Here is a 24,810-nt window from a genome sequence, read left to right as displayed (position 1 = left end):
GGGTGAATACCTTTTTGACTCTTACACTAAAATGGAGGGGATAGGGGGGCGGGTGCAAGAGGGTTGGGCGGGGTTTGAAAATCATACTGACTGCACCAGATATTCTTTGGATATGCCCACTGTCATTTTCTGCATGACGATAAATACATTTTAAAAAAAAGAACTTCGTGGTGAACACTGGTACAAATCAGGAAGCTGTATAAAACACGAGTCAGGCCACAACTGGAGTACTGTGTACAGTTCTGGGCAACACACTATAGGAAGGATGTGATTGCACTGGAGAGGGTGCAGAGGAGATTTACCAGGATGTTGCTTGGGCTGGAGCATTTCAGCTATGAAGAGAGACTGAAAAGGCTAGGGTTGTTTTCCTTAGAGCAGAGAAGGCTGATGGGGGACATAATTGAGGTATACAAAATTATGAGGGGCATTGATAGGTTGGATAGGAAGAAACTTATTCCCTTAGCGGAGGGGTCAATAACCAGGGGGCATAGATTTAAGGTAAGGGGCAGGAGGTTTAGAGGGGATTTGAGGAAAAAAAATTTCACTCATAGGGTGGTTGGAATCTGGAATGCACTGCCTGAAGAGGTGGTAGAGGCAGGGACCCTCACAACATTTAAGAAGTATTTATATGAGCACTTGAAACGCCATAGCATTCCAGGCTGGTGCCAAGTGCTAGAAAATGGAATTAGAATAGTTCAGTGCTTGATGGCCGGCACAGACACGATGGGGTGAAGGGCCTGTTTCTGTGCAGTATAACTCTCTGACTCGAAGAAGAAAAAATGACCTTGAAGAATGAAAATAGTTCACAATAATATTTTGTAAACAGCAACTAGGCTATTGAAGTTTATGTGGCTTTGTTACTCTGTTCTGATCAGCTGATGCAAAAATGTGGCAACGCTGCTGTTACCCAATCACTGGCCTTGATTTCTAGGATACGGCTTTCAATAATGGTCAGGTTGTCTGGTTCAGGTAGGTGATCTCTCAATGCATGAAACATGCAGATGTGAGTGGTTATGAGCAGCGAACTCACACTATTTACATATGACTAGCTGGTTTGGCCATCTAGTGTCTCTTTGTGTATTCACATGCTTTCCAGTAAGAACTTGTTTACTGGTCAACCTTTTGTTGAACTGCCTTTCAAAAAAAAACACCCAAAGTTCAGTTTTAAAATATAGATTCCAAGTTTTAACAATAAATATGGACTCATAACAATATACAAAATAAGAGTTCAATATAAAGCTGAACATGAATTCAAAACAAGTGCAACATCAATGGCAATGATAAACTTTTTCCTAATTTCTTGCAGTTGTCCTTCGTTGAAGGCAAGTCTGATTCAGTGCATGCAGAAGAGATTAAACCACTACAAAAATAAGAGAGAAGGCAGGAAAAGTCTGCTGAAGCATTCAAAGGCCAATCGAAACGCGTTTGTTGAAGTATTCATCGTCTAGCCAGTGACTGGATGGCAGGCGGTTCACTTGTTACAAAGGACCATGGAAGAACCCGAGCCAATTCAATCGCAATTAGTCGACATGATCGTACGTAACAAAGGTTTATTTTCTCTTTCAACTGATTCACAAGCACACAATCTTCATCAAGTCTGTGGCTAGCCTGCAAACACTGGTGACGGTTCAATCCTCCATCCTGTACAAAGCCCAGCCTTGTTTCGAAAAGGCTGACGTGCAAAACATATCAACAGCAGACAAGCATTGCATTAGAGTTTGGGGTTCGGTTAATGTTCTCCATGTTGTCCAGTAATTTAAGTAGAATTCTGCCAAGGTGACTTATTCACATATATTCCAGGGTTTTCAATACTGAATGGTAGTCACAACTGCATGAAAGGTTACTCTCCTCATCGTGTAATCTTGCTTAGTCAGTGCATTCACTGTTCCCTTTTTGGGTGCTTTGGGTAGTGTCAAGCTTGACTGAGTTTGCAGCTTAACCCGGTTTGTCTGAGTTTTGATTTCTCAGAACAAAGCCAAAATTTGCAGGATGCCGACCATAAAACATTGGGGCGGCACAGTGGTGCAGTGGTTAGCACCGCAGCCTCACAGCTCCAGGGGCCCGGGTTCGATTCTGGGTACTGCTTGTGCGGAGTTTGCAAGTTCTCCCTATGACCGCATGGGTTTTCACTTGGTGCTCTGGTTTCCTCTCACAGCCAAAGACTTGCAGGTGATAGGTAAATTGGCTGTTGTAAATTGCCCCTAGTGTGGGTAGGTGGTAGGGAATATGGGATTACTGTAGGATTAGTATAAATGGGTGGTTGTTGGTCAGCACAGACTCAGTGGGCCAAAGGGCCAGTTTCAGTGCTGTATCTCTAAGTAAACAAATAAATATTGGCATTGTCCAGGATCACCAACACCAAGCAGAGGAAATGTACATTGTTATTTACACATTCATTTTGATTGGATGAAGCATATAACTGTAATCCAGATCTAGAATTATGAATGGCTAGGAGTAATAGGACTGTAATTTGCTACAAGGTTCAGATGGTAGAACAAATCACAGGAGAAAAGTTTGTGGGTTTGCACCATTGTTGGATAGGCTGAATAGCTGAGAAAAAATGTTTTTTTCATCCATTCTCGGGATATGAGTATTGCTGGCAAGGCCAGAATTTATTCCCTGTCCCCAGTTCTCCCTGAGAAGATCGGTGCTGGCCGCCTTTTTTATCACAGTTTGATAGAATTGAGTGGCTTGCTAAGCTTCTTCAGAGGGCTGTTAAGGGTTGACCCTGCATGGGCCAGGCCAGGTAAGGATGTCAGGTTTCTTTTCCTAAAGAACTTTAGTGAACCAATTGGGTTTTTACTCTGGTCCAACAGCTACGTGGTCACTTTTGCTGATACCAGTAGTGAAGTTTCATGCTAGGTCCCCACCTGCCAAGAATGAGGCACATTAATTTTGTCATGAACATTGAATTTAAGCTGTTACTGGAGGTGAGAAAGGACATGTTAAACACATCAGCCGTAGCTGGAGAAGATATTTGCATATTAACAGACAGTGTTTCGAAGGACAAAGCAGCCACTCCCTAACACATTCAACCCACAATTGACTTTTGATCACCAGATGTTGAAGGTGAGGGAGCTCATATTCCAGGTTGACTGCTAAAATGACCAAATATACAAACAGACATGGTCAAATCAACTAGTCACATGACGAACCTGCTGGGAAACCTGAGTTTTTGAATTTAGAGTCATAGAGTCAGAGTTATACAGCACAGAAACAGGCCATTCGGCCCATCGTGTCTGTGACTGCCATCAAGCACCTATCTATTCTAATCCCACTTTCCAGCACTTGGCCATTTGCCTTGTATGCTATGGCATTTCAAGTGCTCATCTAAATACTTCTTAAATTTTGTGAGGGTTCCTGCCTCTACCACCCCTCAGGCACTGTGTTCCCAACTCCAACCACCCTCTGGTTGAAAAACATTTTCCTCAAATCCCCTACAAACCTCCAACCACTTACCTTAAATCTATGCCCCCTGGTTATTGACCCCTCCATGAAGGGAAAAAGTTTCATCCTACCTATCCTATCAATGCCCCTCATAATATTGTACACCTCAGTCAGGTTCCCCCCTCAGTCTTCTCTGCAGTAAGGAAAACAACCCTAGCCTATCCAGTCTCTCTTCATAGCTGAAATGCTCCAGCCCAGGCAACATCCTGGTGAATCTCCTCTGCACCCTTTCCAGTGCAATCACATCCTTCCTACAGTGTGTTGCCTCGAACTGTACACAGTACTCCAGCTGTGGCCCAACTAGTGTTTTTACAGCTCCATCATAACCTCTCTGCTCTTATATTCTATGCCTCGGCTAATAAAGACAAGTATCCTGTGTGCCTTCCTAACCACCTTATCTACCTGTGCTGCTGCCTTCAGTGATCTATGGACAAGTGCACCAAGGTTCCTCTGACCCTCTGTACTTCCAAGGGTCCTACCATCTATTGTATATTCACTTGCCTTGTTAGTCCCCCCAAAATGCCTCACACTTCTGAGGATTAAATTCCATTTGCCACTTCTCTGCCCATCTTACCAGCCCATCTATATCGTCCATCTATATCATCCTATGTTCTATGTATTCTGAGGCTTTCCTCTTCACTATTTACGACACCACCAATTTTTGTAACTTTACCTGCCTGATTTGCAGTCACACCCTCCTGACCCTGAGCAGTGACCAAAACAAATGACCCTATCCTGACAGGTGTGACTACCTTCTGGAACAAAGTGTTCAGATACTTTTCCCCCTCCCTGATGCATCACAGTGCCTACAGCTCCGGCTCCAGCTCAGCTACTCTGAACCGAGGCTCCTCAAGCCACAGACACTTACTGCAGCCATGGATTGCCGTGGCGTCCAGGAGCTTCCACATACTACATCCACGATACATCACCTTTCCAGCCATTATTATTGTGTTAATTTAATTTATTTTTTCTTAATTAATTTATAGCTCCCCTCCTTACCAAACTCTCTTCTTCACACTGTGTCCTCCAGCAGTACTCAGTGCAGTGCAGGATGGTTCCAGATTCAATTTGCATTCTTTGCTATGTTAGTTAATCTCAGCTGGCATGGTGGTGGGATTGCCACAATTGGCCTCACCTACCCTCTAATTAGGGAGGGCAAAATGATCATGGCCCTTGCTCCTGATTGCTATCTAGTGACATCCATGTGTGTGTATGACACTGGTTTGGGTTCAGTTGGGTTGGTGATCTCTCTCTTGCTTCCCCCCTCTGCTCTCTGTGCGGTCAGTTAGGCTGCGAGCATTCACTGTCCTGGCTCAAACACAAATGGCTGCTTTGGAGAAGTGCCTCAAAGCTACAGGTATATGGAACTGTGAATACACAAAGAGTCAACCTTTTCTTTGAGTGGAGGGAGGAAAATTGGCTGGAACGGAAGAAAAAATAATCTATTATCCAAGTGTTGCACTGGTTTCATGATGAGAAAGGATTTCTTCTACTTTTGAAAATGACTTCCCTGCAGTAGAATTTTGTATGACAATTCAAAGTCACCTTCATGTTACTGGTACAGGTAGAATAATCGTGATAAACAGCTGGTATCATGTTGGGATTGTCCGCCTCCTTGCTCCCCCACCCACCCCCAACCCACCCTTACCCCACCACCAAGCGCTTGCTGCTCTCTATCCCCACATGACTCCGCTAAAGGTAATGCACCTCCGGTTTTCTTCGAGTCATACAGCGCAGGAAGAGGCCATTCGGCCTATTGGAGCACTGCCAGCTTTTTGAGAGAAATAGCCAATTGGTCTAATTCCCTGTTCTTTCCCCATAGCCCTGCAGATTTTTCCTTTTCAAGTGTACAGCCAATTCCCCTTTAAAAGGTATGACTGAATTGGCTCATGAAACAATGCAGCACAAACAAACTTAAAGGCAGTAATTGCCGATTTTCAGTCCCTGTGATAAAGTTTGGTTTTGGCATCTTGACTGACCATCTATAAGAATTTTCATGGGGGTTGGGAGACTAGAATGAATTTTTTTTTATTCGTTCGTGGGATGTGGGCGTCACTGGCTAGGCCTGTAGTTCGTGTCCACTGACTCAAAATCCTACACTGTTATTGCCTATCAGGCAGGTTCTCCCCCTGGTGTCCCTGTCAAACATATGAACATGTGAATCAGGAACAGGAGTAGGCCATTCAGCCCCTTGAGACTGCTCCTCCATTTGATAAGATCATGACTTATCTGAATGTGGCCTCAACTCCACTTCCTGTCTGCCCCCCAAAGCACTTGACTCCCTTGTCTATCAAAAATCTATCTAACTCAGCCTTGAATAAGTTCAATGACCCAGCCTCTACTGCTCTCTGAGGAAGCAAATTCCACAGACGAACGACTCTCTGAGAGATAAGATTTCTTCTCATCTCTGTCTTAAATGGGAGACCCCTCATTTTTAAACTGTGTCCACTACTTCTAGTCTCACCCATAAGGAGAAACATCCTTCCAGTATCCACCCTGTCAAGTCCTCTCAGGATCATATATGTTTCAATAACATCACCTGTAATTCTTCTAAACGCCAATGTGTGAACATTCAGTCAAGTGAACCTTCTCTTAACTGCTTCTAATGCAATTTCATCCTTTCTTAAGTAAGGAGACCAAAATTGGACACAGTACTCCAGTTGTGGTCTTACTCAGACACTGCACAGCTGTAGCAAAACTTCCCGACTTTTATATTCTATTCCCCTTGCAATAAATGACAACATTCCATTTGCCTTCCTAATAACTTGCTGTGCCTGGATACTAACCTTTTGTGATTCAAGTACCAGGACACGCAGACCCCTCTGTACTGCATAACACTGCAGTTTCTCTCCATTTAAATAATATTCTACTTTTCTATTCTTCCTGCCAAAGTGGGCAAGTTCATATTTTCCCACATTATACTCCGTCTGCCAAACCTTTGCCCACTCACTTAACCTACCCATATCTCTTTGTAGACTCTCGAGGGGGCGGGGATTTCATGCACTACCCTGCGGTGGTTTAGAGGCGAGGGGACTTCGCCACCATCCAGCTTCCACTCAAATTTAGTCCAGACGGGAAGGTCTGTGAACGGCCTTCCCGCCCCACTGCCAATTGTGACCCTTAACTAGGTAACTAACCCTCAATTGAGGACGACCTCTTGTCGCAGCCGCAATTACCCGTGTGACGGGCAGCCCTGTCACCACACGGGAAACACGGCGTGAAAAACCATGCTGGCTGTTTCCCAGCTGCAAGGTGGGGGGGCGGGGGTGGGGTGCAGTGGTGGGAGTCCCTCATTCAAAATCACTCAGTGCCTGAATGAGGGACCTGTCATCAGGAAGGAGGGCCCACTGAAGACCACCATCCTGCCCTTGCTGCTGACCCTCCACCCCTGTGACCCCCACCCTGCGAGAGTCCTCCCGCCCTGACCTACTTTGAGCCTGGTTCCAGCGCCGCTTCTCAATGTCTGGTGACTGCAGCTATAGCAGCAGTCACCACCTCCATGGCGGCACTGCAGCTGGTGGCCTCTGATTGGCCAGCAGCTCGGCAAGATTGGGACTTTCAACGACGGGGTCCTAAATCGTACGGATGGCCGTCCGCAGTCAAGTTAACTGTCTGATTGGCACTAAATTCGGCGTGCCTTCTGCACAAGAGGTGATGTAGGGATTTCAGTGTCAGTTTCCCCTAATGTCGAGCCCCTCACCGCCAGCATAAAATTCCACCTTTATGGTCTCTTGACAACTTACCTTCCGAGCTATCTTTGTGTTATCTGCAAATTTAGCTCTCACAGATTCGGTCCCTACATCCAGGTTATTGATGTGGATTGTAAATAGTTGAGGCCCCAACACTGATCCCCCTGGCACTCCACTAGTCAGATCCGGCCAACCTGAAAATGACCCATTTATTCCTACTCTCTGCTCCCTGTTAGCTAGCCAATCCTCTGTCCATGCTAATATGTTACCCCCTCCACCATGAACTCTTATTTTGTGTCGTAACCTTTGATGTGGTGGCCTATTTAATGCCTTTTGGAAATTCAAGTACACCAAAACTGCAAGTTCCCTTTTGTCCACGTTGTTTGTTACATCCGTAGCTGCACTGATGCCTGTTCTTTTCACAACAATCGTACACTAATCTCTTGCCACTTTTCAGGCAGGATTTAGAGAATAGAATCATTTAAAGTTTTACTTCTCCAAATCACATTTATACAGTTGATTTCAGTCTCTATTGTTTGAAAGTTTCTTTTTGTCCATGCTCTCAGGAGAGTGTAAAAGATGCCATGGCACTATTTGATGGAAGAGCAGGGAAGCATCTTGTGTCCTGAACAAGATTTATTCCTCAACCAACACCTTCAAAATCAGATGAACTGGTCATTATTTCATTGTTCTTAGTGAGACCTTGCTGGGCATAAATTGACTCCTGTGTTTCCTACATTTAATGACTACACTTCTAAAAGTACTTGATTGGCTGAAAAGTGCTTTGGGACATTCTGAGGTCAAAAATGTTGGAGTGTTTACCCCCAAGCCTCCATCTCAGGAGGGTTATCCAGTGAGCTACATAAACTTGCAATTATTTAGCACCTTTTAATGTAGAGAACCATCCTAAGGCACTTCAGAGGTGTAAGGGAGGGTAAGTGAAAGGAGTTATACAATCTACAAAGGCCCAGTGACTGCTGAGGTAGCTACTGTTCACTGAAATAACAATAAAAGTCCTTGAATTAGTCTCGGCATTTCTGGGATAGGGAGAGGAAAGTTGGCCAGGAAACCAACCATGCTGCAATCCAGAGACTCCTGCTTGAATTGCTGACTTCACTGTCCAAGATCACCTGGGCTTTATGGTTGATATTGGAAACTAGTTCCTGTGGAACTGTATTGCACTAAAGAGAGGAAAATCAATATTTAGTTATTTCTGGTGAATATATTCCCTTGTCGCATACCTCTTATTTATTTTCAGTCGTCTTTTCCTTTTCAGAATACAATATTGAGAAGACAATGTGCTTTAAAGTCAAGCGTTCCAGACGATGATTGCAGTCATTCAAGGTATTCTATTGAGCTGTTGTAATGTTTTCTGAGTAATCAGTCCAGTGCAGTTTGCTGTGTTTTTGTTGTTGTAATCGGAGACTGTTACTAAATCTCTATACTCACCTGAAATGTCTGGGTCAGCAGACTAAGGAGTCATTGCGATCTGTCCACTGTTGATGACAGAAAACCAAATCTTCCAGAACATCTGCAAAGTGGCTTTTAATCGACTTGCTTGTTTTGATAACATTCGCACCTACTCCAATGTCGGAAATAACTCTGGACATTTCAGAGATCTTTTTCTTTCAGGAGCGAGGTGTTTATATATACACCCATCCACACCACCCCAACTAAAGAATGTTCAATATGCTTCATTGTAAATCCTGCTGTGTAATATAGGTGACATTCTACCAACCTTGCTGCACATCAGAGGAACTTAGCGGGAGGAACTTATCACAGAGGTTTCATTGTAAAGAAAGGCTTGCATTTATATAGCACCTTTCATGACCTCAGGATATCCCAAAAACGTTTTACAGCCAATGAGGTATTTTTCACAGAGAATTACAGAATCGCAGAATTGTTGCAGCACAGAAGGAGGCCATTTGGCCCATCATGTCCGCACAGGGTCTCTGAAAGAGTAACTCCCTCAGTTCCATTCCCCTGCCTTCTCCCATAACCCTGCACATTCTTTCTTTTTATATAACTACTAATTCCCTTTTGAAGGCTTCAATTGAACCTGCCTCCACCACGTTCTCAGACAGTGCATTCCAGGTCTTAACCACTCATGCATGAAAAGCTTTTCCTCATGTCACTTTTGCTCCTCTTACACATTACTTTAAATCTGTGCCCTCTCATTCGCAATCCTTTCAGGAATGGGAACAGTTTCTCTCTATCTACTCTGTCCAGACCCCTCATGATGTTGAATACTCAATCAAACCACCTCTCAGCCTTCTCTTCCCCAAGGAAAATAGTCCTAACTTCTCCAATCTATCTTCATAACTGAAATTCCTCATCCCTGGAACCATTCTCGTGAATCTTTTATGTACTCTCTTCAATGCCCTCAGGTATTTTCACGAGTGCGGCGCCCAGTATTGGACACAATACTCCAGCTGATGCCGAACAAGGGTCTTATACAAGTTCAACATAATTTCCTTGCTTTTGTATTCTATGCCCCTATTAACAAAGCCCAGGATACTGTCTGTTTTTTTAAATACTCTCTCAACCTGTCCTGCCACCTTCACATGCACATGTACACCTATGCCCCTCTGCTCCTGCACCCGCTTTAGAATTGTACCCTTTATTTTATATTGTGTCTCCATGTTCTTCCTACCAAAATGAATCACTTCACATTTCTCTGCACTGAACTTCATCTGCCACCTGTCTGCCTCTTCCACCAACATGTCTATGTCCTTTTGAAGTTCTACACTATCCTCCTCACACTTCACAATGCTTCCAAGTTTGGTATCATCTGCAAACTTTGAAATTGTGCCCTGTACACCAAGGCCTAACCTCTCCCATCAAACAGACTTTGCTCCCCTCAGCTCTGAAGGTGCTGATTGTTGCTGGTACGTGGTTGGCACAGGTGCTGCCAGTCTGCAGGTAGCTTCACACAGACCTGGTTTTTTGCCTTGTGGAGCCCATCACGGACAGGTCACATCCTGTGTTCAGTCAACATTGGCACACTTCCCAGCAGGAGCCACAAGGCAGTTCTCAGCAATGGGAATTCTGGCTGTTTATCCTGCTCCTTTCCTCCCACCCCATCCCTAAGCAGAAGGGGACTGAGGATAATTTTCAGATTTCAACAGCCCAGATGAGTTATAACTTGCCACAGACCAAGAAGAAAACTTGGGACCTGCTGAACTAAAACTAGACACTGGAAACACTCAATGTTAGACAGCATCTGTGAAAAGAGGAAAAGAGTTAATGTTTCAGGTCAATTTTTCATCTGGCACCTACTGATCTGTTTGGGTTAGTCCTACACACAAATTTCATCTAAAAGATGAAGTTTGCACTATGAACAAGCATTACCTGTTGTAAAAGATCATAATTCCACCTTGATGTGTTGGTCTGTGTAGCTTGTAACGCAGCAGGCTTTGGAGTTGTGTAGCCTGATCTCATGACTTTTGACCCTGGTCAATATGCAACAAGCCATTTGTTGACCGTTGACATCCCTTTGCCTTGTTTTGCTTTGTCTCTCGTTTTCTGACGTAAAACCTTGCCCCCCCCCCGCAACTTTTACTACAGGCTGAAATCAAACGTCTACAAGAAGCCAACAGGGCTGCTCACAAGGAGAGGCAGCTGATCCTGAAACAGCAGCAGAAGATTCGACGCATGCGCCAGACCACTATCAAAATACAGGAGAAACTCAAATCAGCTGGAGAAAGCAAGCTGGTCAGTATTCCACCTTTTACACAATGCGTGGAAGATGTACACTCTTAAACTGTTCCATACAAGGTTACTCTGAAAATAAAGAACTACTTGCGCATGAGCATTAATGGGGGTGATCATGTACAATGAAAGCTTTCTATTCAGCATAGTTTGTATTCGACATTAGGATTACAATACAAATGAAAATGTTAACATTTTACTGGGAAAAATAGAAGTGCAGGTTAGTCTGATGGTGAGGAATGCCAACTTCAGCGCCTCAGTAATTTTACTAAAATGATAACATGTTTACATGTAATCTTCTATAAAGGCAAAACCTTTGGACTTACAACTGCATGCCTAATCATAATTGTTGGTGTCCAAGAAAGTATTTTGACTTTTCCTTCATCTTACTGACCTTGGTTTTGTAGCCCTTAATAAGTACCCTTAGCCAAAAAACTAACAATCTCAGTTTTGAAATTTTCAAGTCATCCCCAGCCTCAAGGATTTTTCTTTGTAGGGAGCAAGATTTGGGGATCTCCACTACCCTTTGTGTGAAAGAAGTGATTCCTGAACAGCCTAGCACTAATTTCAATAATTGTAAGATTACGTCCCCTTGTTCTGGTCTCCCACACCAGAGAAAATAGTTCCTCTGATCATATCAACACCTTTATTCATAAACCTTAACCTTCCATACTCAAAGGAATACAGGCCGAGTCATAATTTAACCCTTTTAGCCCTGGCATCATTCCTGTGAATCTGCACTGCCCCCTCTCCAAGGCCAGTATATCCTTCCTGAGGTGCAGTGCCCAGAACTGATCACAGTTACTGCAAATGCTGTGTGCATGCGCACAACTGTTCATTCCTTATGTGTTAGACTTCCTGTCCTCAAACAACAAAAAACTCTCTCTACTTGCGATGGATAAGCATACTCTTCAGTTCTGGAAAGCCATTCTGAATCCCAGCTGCTTTTTGTCCTAATACATTTCACAACTGAGTTCCTGTTGAACCTTTCCACAGACCTATCTTGGTTTATTCTCGGGCTCAAGCTCTTCTTAATTTTTTTTAAATCATTTTAGGAGCAGCGGAGCACAGAACAATATGAGGTAGAGTATGTTTCCAAAGTGAGCCACGCTTCCAGCCCCTTGCTGACAGATGTGGAGATACGGAGCCCCTCCCCTGTTTCTATCTCTGGGAGTGAGACCAACAGCATCATGCAAAAACTGAAGAAGATGCGCAGTCACATGGATGAAAAGTAATACAATGCACACTTATCTATTGGTGCTTCTTATAATGTCTACTGTTGTGAAAACCTGGCAAACCTAACCTATTACATTGCAGCCCATCCGATGTTGGAGAGGGAGAGAGAGCTGACATTGCCAAGATACAATATGTAACATCCCACTTAACTCCTCCTTTCCCAAAGCCAGTGGCACGTGCTCCAAGGTGGTGGTACATTTGATCCCAGGAATGGGCAGCCAAGTCCAAACGTGACCTCACCAAATGCCCTCCAAGCAGGCCTCCGTGAGAAGTCTAGCAGTCATTTTTTTCTTTCCTTGTCATTTGTGTCAGCACCCTTTGCTTCACTGCCCTGGCCCAGCCCTCATGGAATTGGATTGTGAAAGTGAAGACTTTCACTAATGAAGAACTCACTTTGCCTATGGGTGGGGAAGTGGCGATACATACAGATTTTACTGGTGGTATTGTCAGATTTACGTCATTAATGCAAACTTTTTCTTATGTAAGGACAATTGCTAATTTGATGCTTTTTATTTCTGCTTTAAATGACTGTTTTTTTGGGGAATTTTGATATTTTCATGAAATTAAAAACAATACTCTTCAGTTCTGGAAAGCCATTCTGAATACCAGCTGTTTTTTGTCCTAATACATTTCACAACTGAGTTCCTGTTGAACCTTTGCACAGACCTATCTTGGTTTATTCTTGGGCTCAAGCCTGAGCAGAATCATGCAAAAACTTATTGTAGTTATTCAAAGCAAGAAGCCCTTGTCCAATGCGGCACTGTATATCTCTTCCCCCATATCATTGCATAGGTTGTGATGGGCGATTAAAAAGAACAAAGAAAATTACAGCACAGTAACAGGCCCTTCGGCCCTCCAAGCCTGCGCCGATCCAGATCCTCTATCTAAACCTGTCGCCTATTTTCTAAGGGTCTGTATCTCTTTGCTTCCTGCCCATTCCTGTATCTGTCTAGATACATCTTAAAAGACGCTATCGTGCCTGCGTCTACCACCTCCGCTGGCAACGCGTTCCAGGCACCCACCACCCTCTGCGTAAAGAACTTTCCACGCATATCCCCCCTAAACTTTTCCCCTCTCACTTTGAACTCGTGAGCCCTAGTGATTGAATCCCCCACTCTGGGGAAAAAGCTTCTTGCTATCCACCCTGTCTATACCTCTCATGATTTTGTACACCTCAATCAGGTCCCCCCTCAACCTCCGTCTTTCTAATGAAAATAATCCTAATCTACTTAACCTCTCTTCATAGCTAGCGCCCTCCATACCAGGCAACATCCTGGTGAACCTCCTCTGCACCCTCTCCAAAGCATCTACATCCTTTTGGTAATGTGGCGACCAGAAGAGAGTGGTCCGAAAGGAAGAGTGCTAAATTGGGGGAAGGCCAACTATACCAAAATTCGGCAGGAGCTGGGGAATGTAGATTGGGAGCAGCTGTTTGAAGGTAAATCCACATGTGATATGTGGGAGGCTTTTAAAGAGAGGTTGATTAGCATGCAGGAGAGACATGTTCCTGTGAAAATGAGGGATAGAAATGGCAAGATTAGGGAACCATGGATGACGGGTGAAATTGTGAGACTAGCTAAGAGGAAAAAGGAAGCATACATAAGGTCTAGGCGGCTGATGAAAGACGAAGCTTTGAAAGAATATCGGGAATGTAGGACCAATCTGAAACGAGGAATTAAGAGGGCTAAAAGGGGTCATGAAATATCTTTAGCAAACAGGGTTAAAGAAGCCTTTTATTCATATATAAGGAGAAAGAGGGTAACTAGAGAAAGGATTGGCCCACTAAAGGACAAAGGAGGAATGTTGTGCTTGGACTCAGAGAAAATGGGTGAGATTCTAAACGAGTACTTTGCATCGGTATTCACCGAGGAGAGGGACATGACGGATGTTGAGGTTAGGAACAGATGTTTGATTACTCTAGGTCAAGTCGGCATAAGGAGGGAGGAAGTGTTGGGTATTCTAAAGGGCATTAAGGTGGACAAGTCGCCAGGTCCGGATGGGATCTATCCCAGGTTACTGTGGGAAGCGAGAGAGGAAATAGCTGGGGCCTTAACAGATATCTTTGTAGCAACCTTAAACACGGGTGAGGTCCCGGAGGACTGGAGAATTGCTAATGTTGTCCCCATGTTTAAGAAGGGTAGCAGGGATAATCCAGGTAATTATAGACCGGTGAGCCTGACGTCAGTGGTAGGGAAGCTGCTGGAGAAGATCATGAGGGATAGGATCTATTCCCATTTGGAAGAAAATGGGCTTATCAGTGATAGGCAACATGGTTTTGTGCAGGGAAGGTCATGTCTTACCAACTTAATAGAATTCTTTGAGGAAGTGACAAAGTTGATTGATGAGGGAAGGGCTGTCGATGTCATATACATGGACTTCAGTAAGGCGTTTGATAAGGTTCCCCATGGCAGGCTGATGGAGAAAGTGAAGGCGCATGGGGTCCAAGGTGTACTAGCTAGATGGATAAAGAACTGGCTTGGCAACAGGAGACAGAGAGTAGCAGTAGAGGGGAGTTTCTCAAAATGGAGACGGGTGACCAGTGGTGTTCCACAGGGATCCGTGCTGGGACCACTGTTGTTTGTGATATATATTAATGATTTGGAGGAAAGTATAGGTGGACTGATTAGCAAGTTTGCAGACGACACTAAGATTGGTGGAGTAGCAGATAGTGAAGGGGACTGTCAGAGAATACAGCAGAATATAGATAGATTGGAGAGTTGGGCAGAGAAATGGCAGATGGAGTTCAATCAGGGCAAATGCGAGGTGATGCATTTTGGAAGATCCAATTCAAGAGTGAACTATACAGTAAATGGAAAAGTCCTGGGGAAAATTGATGTCCAGAGAGATTTGGGTGTTCAGGTCCACTGTTCCCTGAAGGTGGCAACGCAGGTAAATAGAGTGGTCAAGAAAGCATACGGCATGCTTTCCTTCATCGGACGGGGTATTGAGTACAAGAGTTGGCAGGTCATGTTACAGTTGTATAGGACTTTGGTTCGGCCACATTTGGAATACTGCGTGCAGTTCTGGTCGCCACATTACCAAAAGGATGTGGATGCTTTGGAGAGGGTGCAGAGGAGGTTCACCAGGATGTTGCCTGGTATGGAGGGCGCTAGCTATGAAGAGAGGTTGAGTAGATTAGGATTATTTTCATTGGAAAGACGGAGGTTGAGGGGGGACCTGATTGAGGTGTACAAAATCATGAGAGGTATAGACAGGGTGGATAGCAAGAGGCTTTTTCCCAGAGTGGGGGATTCAATTACTAGAGGACACGAGTTCAAAGTGAAAGGGGAAAAGTTTAGGGGGGATATGCGTGGAAAGTTCTTTACGCAGAGGGTGGTGGGTGCCTGGAACGCGTTGCCAGCGGAGGTGGTAGATGCGGGCACGATGGCGCCTTTTAAGATGTATCGAGACAGATACATGAATGGGCAGGAAGAAAAGAGATACAGACCCTTAGAAAATAGGCGACATGTTTAGATAGAGGATCTGGATCGGCGCAGGCTTGGAGGGTCGAAGGGCCTGTTCCTGTGCTGTAATTTTCTTTGTTCTTTGTTCTTTGTTCAGAACTGCACGCAGTATTCCAAATGTGGCCGAACCAAAGTCTTATACAACTGTAACATGACCTGCCAACTCTTGTACTCAATACCCCGTCCGATGAAGGAAAGCATGCCGTATGCCTTCTTGACCACTCTATTGACCTGCGTTGCCACCTTCAGGGAACAATGGACCTGAACACCCAAATCTCTCTGTCCATCAATTTTCCCCAGTGAATCTGTGAGTAAGTCCAGTTGCCTTTTAGGGGAAATGGTGAAAGAATATTTCAAAAATATTTATCTTAGAGACAGAGTTTGGAGTTTGAACAAGAATTCTGGGAAATTAATGAAGCTTAATCTTGAGGATAAACTTTGACATAACTATGTTGAAAAAAGCCTTGTTGTTTGGTTAATGGTCATGGAAATCAAACACTTAATAAGCTTTCATTTGTCAAGAGACTTGAGTAGCTTTTCATGTGAAATGACTTAAACAGTCAAGCCTACATATATCCAAAGACTATCTGAAACTGTTCTTCACCATGCCTGTTGATATCTGCTGCCATAAGAGTAATAGAAAGATATTATTCCACAGATCAGGTGAGTATTGGAGCTTGACCTTTGCAGCAAGTCTCCAATTTGAATGCATTAATTTGAATCTTGCACGATTTTATGGGCTGCTTGTGTGTGGTTCTGTTTTATGCACAGGCCTGTACGCACTAACAAAACTTACTGTTAACCTCTGAGTCGGGAGGGATTTTCACCTTACAAAATGTACATCCTCACACCATTAGCAAGTTTTCTGTGTGGTTCTAATTCAGTGCTCCAGCTTAAAAATGTGCACAGGGTGGCGCAGTGGTTAGCACCGCAGCCTCACCGCTCCAGGGACCCGGGTTCAATTCTGGGTACTGCCTGTGTGGAGTTTGCAAGTTCTCCCTGTGACCGCGTGGGTTTTCGCCGGTTGCTCCAGTTTCCTCCCACTGCCAAAGACTTGCAGGTGATAAGTTATTTGGCCATTGTAAATTGCCCCTAGTGTAGGTAGGTGGTAGGGAATATGGGATTACTGTAGGGTTAGTATAAATGGGTGGTTCTTGGTCGGCACAGACTCGGTGGGCCGAAGGACCTGTTTCAGTTCTGTATCTCTAAATAAATAAATAAAAGCATCAGGCCAAAAGTGTGTGTGAATTTGTGGGCTTCTGCCATTGCTTTATGAATTTGATTTTGATAACAAAATGATATTGCAGCTATCAAAAAAGGTCGAGGAGTTACTGAATTTCTCAATCCAGCCCAAAAACTTATTCATCCTTCCCCTGAGGGTCTTTTAATTCCCAGTTTTACACAGTGAAAGTAATGATATGTAATTGGAAAGAGATTGCCTGAGGAGTGAGATTAATGATGGGAAATGTGCTTAAAAGGATTACGTTTGTTGAAGGGGAGGAAGTCATGGCATTTAACAATACTTGACAGCTTTGGGAAGCATAGGCATTGTTTGGAAAGTAGATTACCATTAGCTCTGCCATACTTATGTAAGCCAAAGTCCTTTGGTGTTGTTCACGTGCGCATGTTGGCTGCTACTCCCACCCAATCCCTACCCCAAACGATAATTGCTCCTTTACCTTTCTATTCTTCTCCCATTCCAGGCTTAAACCTTCAAAAACCAAAAAAACCAAAAAGGTGCAGTACGTTTTCTAATTATTTGTTTAGTAAGAATTGGCCTTTATAGCCACTCCAGGCGCTGCTGCACAAACCACTGACCACCTCCAGGCGCTTACCCATTGTCTCTCGAGACAAGGAGGCCAAAGAAGAAAGAAGCTAGCTAATTACCAAAGACAACTTGCTGTAATGGTGAAACCTCGGCACTGGAGTCCAGAACTAGTTTTTGAAATATTCCATATGATCTATATATTAAATGCATAGTGGTTACAATCTGGAATGCTCTGCCTGAAAGGGTGGTGAAGGCAGATTCAAATCATGTCTTTCGAAAGGGAAATGGATAGGTACCTGAAGAGAAAAAAATTGCAGGGCCATGGGAAAGGGCTGGGGAATGGGACTAGCTAAATTGCTGTTGCAGAATGCCGACACAGGGCCGAATAGCAGCCTCCTGTGCTGTAACCTTTCTGTGATTCCATTCTGTACCATCTGTGCTTCTCTTGACATTCTCTGATGGACCCACGAAGATGCCTGTCGCTGCCGACCCATGAACAGAAACCCCAATTGCCCCATCTTCAACTTTCTACCCTGTGATGAACATTACCCATCTCCTTCCTGGCCCACTCACACCACTTCTGTTGGACTCTGCCTGCGGATCAATCATCATCCCGCTCCACATTTTCTTCCAGAATGCCTATTAAATCAGGAACCAGATGCTTGCAATTCACAACCTTATTTTGAATAATTACATTGACATCCTGGCTATGACTAAATCTTTAGCTTAAAGATGGTGACTCTTTTCCCCCTAATGAAAGTGGCTGTACTTTCATAAATCACTGTGATGATGGTCTGGTCCTTGTCACTAAGGCACAGCTTGGTTTCTTCCCCCCTACTCTCAAATCCCTTCGCTTCCTTTAATCTTCTCATTGCTTTCTACTCCCTCACCTCTAGTTTAAAGTTCTCATTGTCTATCCCATCTTGAGTTTTTCCCCAAGATCTCCTTCCTTTCCTCCCTTAGTCTTTGCACTGATGAATATTGTTCCCTATTGATTTCAAAAATGTTCTTGCCTCTCCTTGCTTCTCTTTCAATTTATTGCCCTCCTGTCTTCACTTAACCTCTTCTATCCATGTTGATGGCCTTGCCATCTCCGATGGTCTCTCTTCCTGTTCTCTTGCTTGTTTCCGACTCTTGTATTCTTCGCCACCCTTAATCTCCTATCTCTTTCCCATCAGATTTCCTTCTTCCTCTGTCCTTTGGAAGAAACTTACCATCAAGTCATTTACAACTGAATTTTTAAACTCCTAACTGTCTTCCCTTTACTCTCTCTTTATTCTGGCTGTTCCCCTGGTATAGTCCCTATTTTCGTTCCCTGATGTCCAAAGGAGGAGTTGAGCATATCTGGCACACACTGGGTGAACTATCCATTATTACTCTTATCAAAACATAATTTTGAACACATCTACCAAGTCTTTTCTTAACCTTCTCTGCTCTAAGGAGGACAACCCCAGCTTCTCCAGTCTCTCCACAGAGCTGGTGCCATTCTAGTCAATCTCTTCTGCACCCTCTCTAAGGCCTGGATATCCTTCCTAAAGTGTGGTGACATTGTGATGATTCTGTAGTTTTGCATCCTTGTTTGAGGTGATGTGCATGTAAATGGAGCTTGCCCCATCTAACCCTCAGAGCTTCTGTTCCACCTCGTGTCTGGCACAATTGCTGTTAACAGATGCTTTCTGTGCAGTGCTTCTATAAAATCTCAAATAGCAGTCCCAAGTATCCATTTACTAAAGATTCAGTGATATGTACTACTTGCAGTGGGAGTTTGAAATCATTATTTCACACACAATTGGCAAACTGCTATACAGCACTAATGTACTGTGTCATATGGAGTGTTGAAACCAGCCCTGTAATTCCTCACTTGATAACCTGTAGTTCATGATGGGGGAGTGGTGTTTGGAGACCCATGTACTTCACCACATGGAGGGATAAAGAATGAAGGTCTCGATCAGTTTGGTTTACTTCAGCTCACTGCCAGCTGGAGGTGAATTACTAATTGCCTGTCCCTTCAATTAGCAAATGGAATGTATCAAGGAGGGGCAGGAAGAGTACATTTTAAATGGCTCTTGAGGCTTTTATTCCGATCTGCATCTTTTCAAAATAATTATAACTGACGCTTCGGGACAGAGTCTGGAAGACAGTTATGACAATTTGAGCATAGTGTCCCTAGTTTGTGCAGGGGTTTATATAACATTCTTTATCATTTTTAACCCTTGTAGACTCGGTAGTGTTGTGGCATCCATTTCATTACACCAGCTTCTGCTTGTTTCAGGCTCTTTTAGTTATGTGAAGTGATGGTTGTGGCTTTGTAGATCTCGCTACCTCAGCAGAATGGTGCAGTTCCAAAAATCAAAAGGGAGGAAGATGGCAATCCTCTGACGACCAATGTGAATTGCAGTCCTGTGTCTGTTTGGTCCAGTCTCGTTGCCAGATGAGCTAAGGTTTGAATCCCTGCGACGTTTCTGGGAAGTTCTGCAAGTGGTTACAATTAGTACTGCAGTAGTGAAAGTCAAAGACTAAATTTAGCTCTTTGCTAACACCAGTGGTTGTTTGGAAATGGAGAGCTCTGCCTTGGAGTCAACTTATTAGAGAGTTTTGGGGTTGGAGGTGAAATGAAATGGGATGGGGCAGCAGTGTGAATCTGGACTATTGTTTTAATTTGCCCCTCTTTCATTTCCCTCGCCCACTTCCGAGAGCGGATATGTCATTGCACAGACGGAGAACGTGAGGAGCGTCCGTTCACATCATCTGCAATTGTAGATTCAGATCCCAATGCTGATTGCAACTCTCAGCCATATTAAAATGGGCTTGTAAGGCTGTGGCTGGACTATTAAGATGGCAGTTGTGATACTTAAGGTTCCCCACAGCACTGTTGTCCCCTCGACCCTCCCAAAAAAAGATTGCTTGGAGCTGCTGTTGACTTTGGTGAGTATCGTTGCCATTTGAAGTTACAGAATCTCTCCCAGCAGAAGCAATAGGATGGAGGCAAGAGGTATAGGGAGGTTTGAAACCAAATGGCTTTATGCTGTAAGTGGAATTTCTGCTTAAAATGTGAGGTTTTCTTTAGTATCTAAAAGATGAAGTAATTTCAGGATAATCCTCAGCTTTTTTTTCTCCTGTTTTGCCTCCTTTTTGTGGACACTGCTCTCCTGTCCACTACTTCTTCTCTGTCCTTACTTCTCACCACTGGGCCTCTCTCGGTGTCTGTTTCCCCAACCTACATCCCAAATTCCAGCTGTACATCTGCAACCAGCTGGTCAGGTACTGTGAAACCTCTGCTTCTCACTGATCGAGCACGCTCTGTTTCATCACGTGCACATGGATGGGGTTGGGGTCAGCGGTGGGGAGGAGGGGAGAGAAGTGTGCAGAGAAAATGAGTTCCTCCGTATCTCAATTGTGGCTTCATGTAGATGTACTGAGCTGCTGGTTGGCAATATGCTGCAGACTTCACACTTGAACTGAAACTTGCTTACTAAAGGGGCATTATCATGTAAGTGAGAGATCAAAGTTACACGAAGAGTCTGAACTGCTAATGCCAACAGAACGTTATTGAAGATTGGATTGTTTAAAATCTTGCACCTAACATTTGGAAATATTGTGGCAGAGCTGCAGCTCACTGATCTCGTTGAATGCACTTTCAAGTTATGTATGTAAATTTGTATCGCAAGCCTGAATCTCTGGATGGCAGTGCCCCTTTAACTGTACAAATGTGTCTTTGGTGAGCACTTGGGATTTTTCCACTTTCATTCTCTTAATAATTTTAGGTATTGGAAAACTTATTGGGACATAATTGTCACAGAATACACCTTATAGAATGTCTCCAAAGTGTGCATGTAATGATTTTCATTTAAAAAGTGCTAGTAGGTTTCAAATCTTTGATTTAGAATTTAAAATTGTCATTTACTCTAAGAATTGCAAGTACAAATATTTGCCAGGGCACAGTACTGCATTAACCAGCACACTGGGCAAGCTCGCAGGCAGATGGGAAAATTCCAGTTATTGCAGGAATTGCCAAGTGGTATTTGATGCTGCTTCAGAACTGTTATATCCTCCATGTTTATTTTGCATTAAACTGCATTAACAATGAAGTCAGTTACCTTGTTGCATTTCTCCATCTCTTTCCCCCCCCCCCCCCCCCCCCACTGAACTAAAATACGATTTCCTCCCGCATTTCTTGCCTTGGAATCAGTATTTTTAAAATTGATTGGTTTTTCTACTGTACAGGATCGTTGGGGCATTGATTTACCACTTTCCCCCTGTTCAGTTTTCAAGAAAGAAGCACCTGGTACTGATAGCTGGACACAACTTGTAATACAGACATCCTCCCTATGATTACAGATCCTGCATCCTCTGTGCTGTAAACTTGATCTTTTTAAGTACAGTTCTTTTATTTTGTTAACCCTCTACATCCAGCTGAATGGGCCATCATCAGTGGAGAGAAAACAACTTCTTGTTGTCATGTGGCAGCAGTGTTTGGGCATTTCACGATCATCCTATTTAATTCATGACCTCTTTATCTCGTACAAGTGTTGTGAGCATTTAGGCATTATGGCCTAGAATTCCTGCTAGGTTGTGTTGCTTTTTTTATGAAGTGCAATTAGCCCGAAATTGGTGAAACCAGCGCAAAAGATTGTGGAATTTTAAGCACAAATTACATTCAAAGCAAATCTAGTTTCCGCAATCTTTTGCGCTATTTGAGAAAACATTGTGCTAGAAGCTGACACTCTCTCTTTCTCCCTCCCCTTCCCTCCCCCAGGGTGAATTAATTACCACGGGAAGTTTCTGCTAATTGTGCTCCTTGGAGAGCCTTCAAGGAAGCTGTAAAAATTAAGCTAGCTCTTTTGGGCACAAGGATGACTGTTAGCATGTTTTAAAAGCTTTTGATTTTTTAGTTTACTAAGAAATTGACGACTGTGCATTAGCAAATGTATCTCTATATTTGAGTCAGTTATTTAAAATCGGGTTGCTGATAGGTGGTTGACTTGCCGCTTTGATTAAAATGCTTATTTTTTGTGAAAATCCCTTTTTCAGCTGTATTAATCAAACTGCACCGAGTGACCACTCTTAAATTTATCTCAGAATATTTTTTAAAGCAAATTTTTAAAAAAGGCTTGTGTTCTAAAATGCTGCCTGATTATGCTGGTTCATGGCAGATTTTGCATTCAGTGATATGCAAATGAGTTTGAACGGAAACCTGAGAAAATAAAACACTTCTCAAAACAAGTGCAACTTTGGATGCAATTTGTGGCTGGATCGCAGATTGCACCCAATGTGGAAACTCAACTTCTAAATCTTTAACCCTTTAACATCGTATTTGACATTGCCATCAGCATAGTTTTGTTGGTCACTTTATTCTGTTTTTCCTGTCTTCAACCTGGTTTCACCAATCTTGTTTATAAGTCTATGCTGTGATCATTCCCAAGAGGTTAAAGTTTACCTCAAACAATATTACAAGTTAAACCAAAAAAGTTGAACAAGAGAGCAGAGGCTGAAAGTAAGGCAAGATCAATTTAGGATGAAGAAATATTTCAGACACCAAGTGCTCAACACTGGAAATGATATGCCAGGTAGAGATGTGGAAGCAGCAACATTTTCATTCAAGAATTTCACCTTTAGCAGCCAAGGTATAATAGAATGATACAATAAAAAAGGAGGCCATTTGGTCCATTGTGTCTGTGCTAGCTCTTTGAAGGAACTAACCAATTAATCCCACTGTCCTGCTCTTTTCCCATAGCTGTGCAAATTTTTCCCTCCAGGTATTTATCCAATTCCTTTTTGAAAGTTACTATTGAATCTGCTTTCACTGCCCTTTTAGGTAGTGTGTTCCAATTCATCACAACCTCCTGCGTAAAACAGAAAACCTCTGATTCTTCTGTCAGTTGTCTGAAATCCGTGTGTTCTGGTTACTAACCTTCCAACCAGCAGAAACTGTTGGCCCTACTTTACTCTATTTTAATCACCCTCATAATTTTGAACACACCTATTAAATTTCCTTTTAACCTCTGCTTTACGGAGGTGGCTGTTAAAGATACCATGGCACTATTGCAAGGAAGAGCAGGGGGGTTCTCCCTGGTTACCGGCCAATATCTATCCCTTGACCTACATCATTAAAAACTACATCATTGCTGTTTGTAGCAGCTTGCTCCTACATTACAACATTGACTACACTTCCAAAATTACTTCATTAACTGGAAAGTGCTTTGGAATGGCCTGAGGTGGTGAAATGTGCAATATAAATGCAAGGTCTTATCTATGTATTTTGGTGACATGGAATTATTAAACTATATGGGGAAAGGAGTAAGCACAGGATGAGGCCATTCAGCCCCTCCAGCCTGTTCTGTCATTCAGTGGGATCATAATTGATCTGAACTCCATCCACCCGCCTTGGTTCTATATCCCTTAATACTCCTGGCTAGCAAAAATGTATCTATCTCTGATTTAAAATTAATTGAGTGAGCACCTACTGCTTTTTGTGGGAGGAGTTTGGCCACCCCTTGCACGCAGCTTCTCTGCTGAATGGGCTGGCTGTGATTTTAAGGTCGGGATCCCTCTCCCCACCCCCCACCGCCCCCGTCCTAAAGCTCCCTCATGAGCAGAGGAAATTACTATACCCGACCAATTCCTTCTGAAATCCTAAAAACTTCAATCAAATCAAATGTTTTAAAATCCTGGAAAAGTCATTGACTGAAGTGATGCATGATTGCTGATTTTAAAAAATAATATATTTATGGGATGTGTACGTCACTGACACGGCCAGCATTTATTACCCATCCCAAATTGCGCTCGAGAGGATGGTGCTGGTGAGCTGTTGGCCTTTGACAAGTAAGTGGCTTCCTAGTCCATTTCAAAGGGCAGTTGAGAGTCAACCACATTGCTGTGGGTCTGGAGTCGCATGTCGGCCAGACCAGGTAATGCTGGCAGATTTCCTTTCCTAAAAGACATTAGTGAACCAGATGGGCTTTTACGACACTCGGGGAGTGACATGGTCACCATTAATTACTGAGACTGTATTTAAATTCCCGAGCTGCTATGAATTTAAACTCGTGGCTCTGGATTACTCGTCCTATAACATAATCACAATGCTACTGTTGTCACCCATCTCGCCCTCTTCCTGCCGTTGTCTGCTGCTAGGCCAATACAGATTGACTTTGCTGAACCTGATCACACAGAGTCATTTTCAGCACAGAAGGAGTCTGTTCGGCCCATCAAGCTTTTGCTGACTCTCCACGGAGCTATGCAGTCAGTCCCACTCCCTGGCTCTTTTATACCATCATTCCTTTGCAGCAGAACTCTTCCCTCATCTAAAACCTTCACTGTGGTTCATACGTTGATCATGGGTAAAACAATCTCCTAAACCTCAAACTTGCAAAGATTTACAAAACATCTCCCTCTCCAAGGTAAAACTTTCTTCCCTCCCTCCCCTTAAAGGATTGTCAATCAAGATGTGGTAATGAGTTAACAATACCACTCCACTGGACTAATAATTAACAAGATG

General features: G+C 43.5%; 1 protein-coding gene across 1 annotated transcript in view; it reads left to right on the top strand.

The window, feature by feature from the left end:
* The first annotated feature begins 1,426 nt into the window (after positions 1–1,426).
* Positions 1,427–24,810, top strand: part of LOC137372604 (centrosome-associated protein 350-like) — a 41,821-nt gene continuing 18,437 nt past the window's right edge. Inside the window, exons 1-4 of the mRNA XM_068036538.1 lie at positions 1,427–1,535; positions 8,413–8,480; positions 10,704–10,850; positions 11,903–12,078. Of these exons, the coding sequence (XP_067892639.1) occupies positions 10,791–10,850; positions 11,903–12,078 (236 nt within the window). The 5' untranslated portion in view covers positions 1,427–1,535; positions 8,413–8,480; positions 10,704–10,790. The remainder of the gene's footprint in view (positions 1,536–8,412; positions 8,481–10,703; positions 10,851–11,902; positions 12,079–24,810) is intronic.

Source organism: Heterodontus francisci, chromosome 8 (assembly GCF_036365525.1).
Source record: "Heterodontus francisci isolate sHetFra1 chromosome 8, sHetFra1.hap1, whole genome shotgun sequence".
Lineage (NCBI taxonomy): Eukaryota > Metazoa > Chordata > Chondrichthyes > Heterodontiformes > Heterodontidae > Heterodontus > Heterodontus francisci.
The sequence above is the reverse complement of the archived record's forward strand: the minus strand, read 5'-3'. Positions and strand labels throughout refer to the sequence as shown.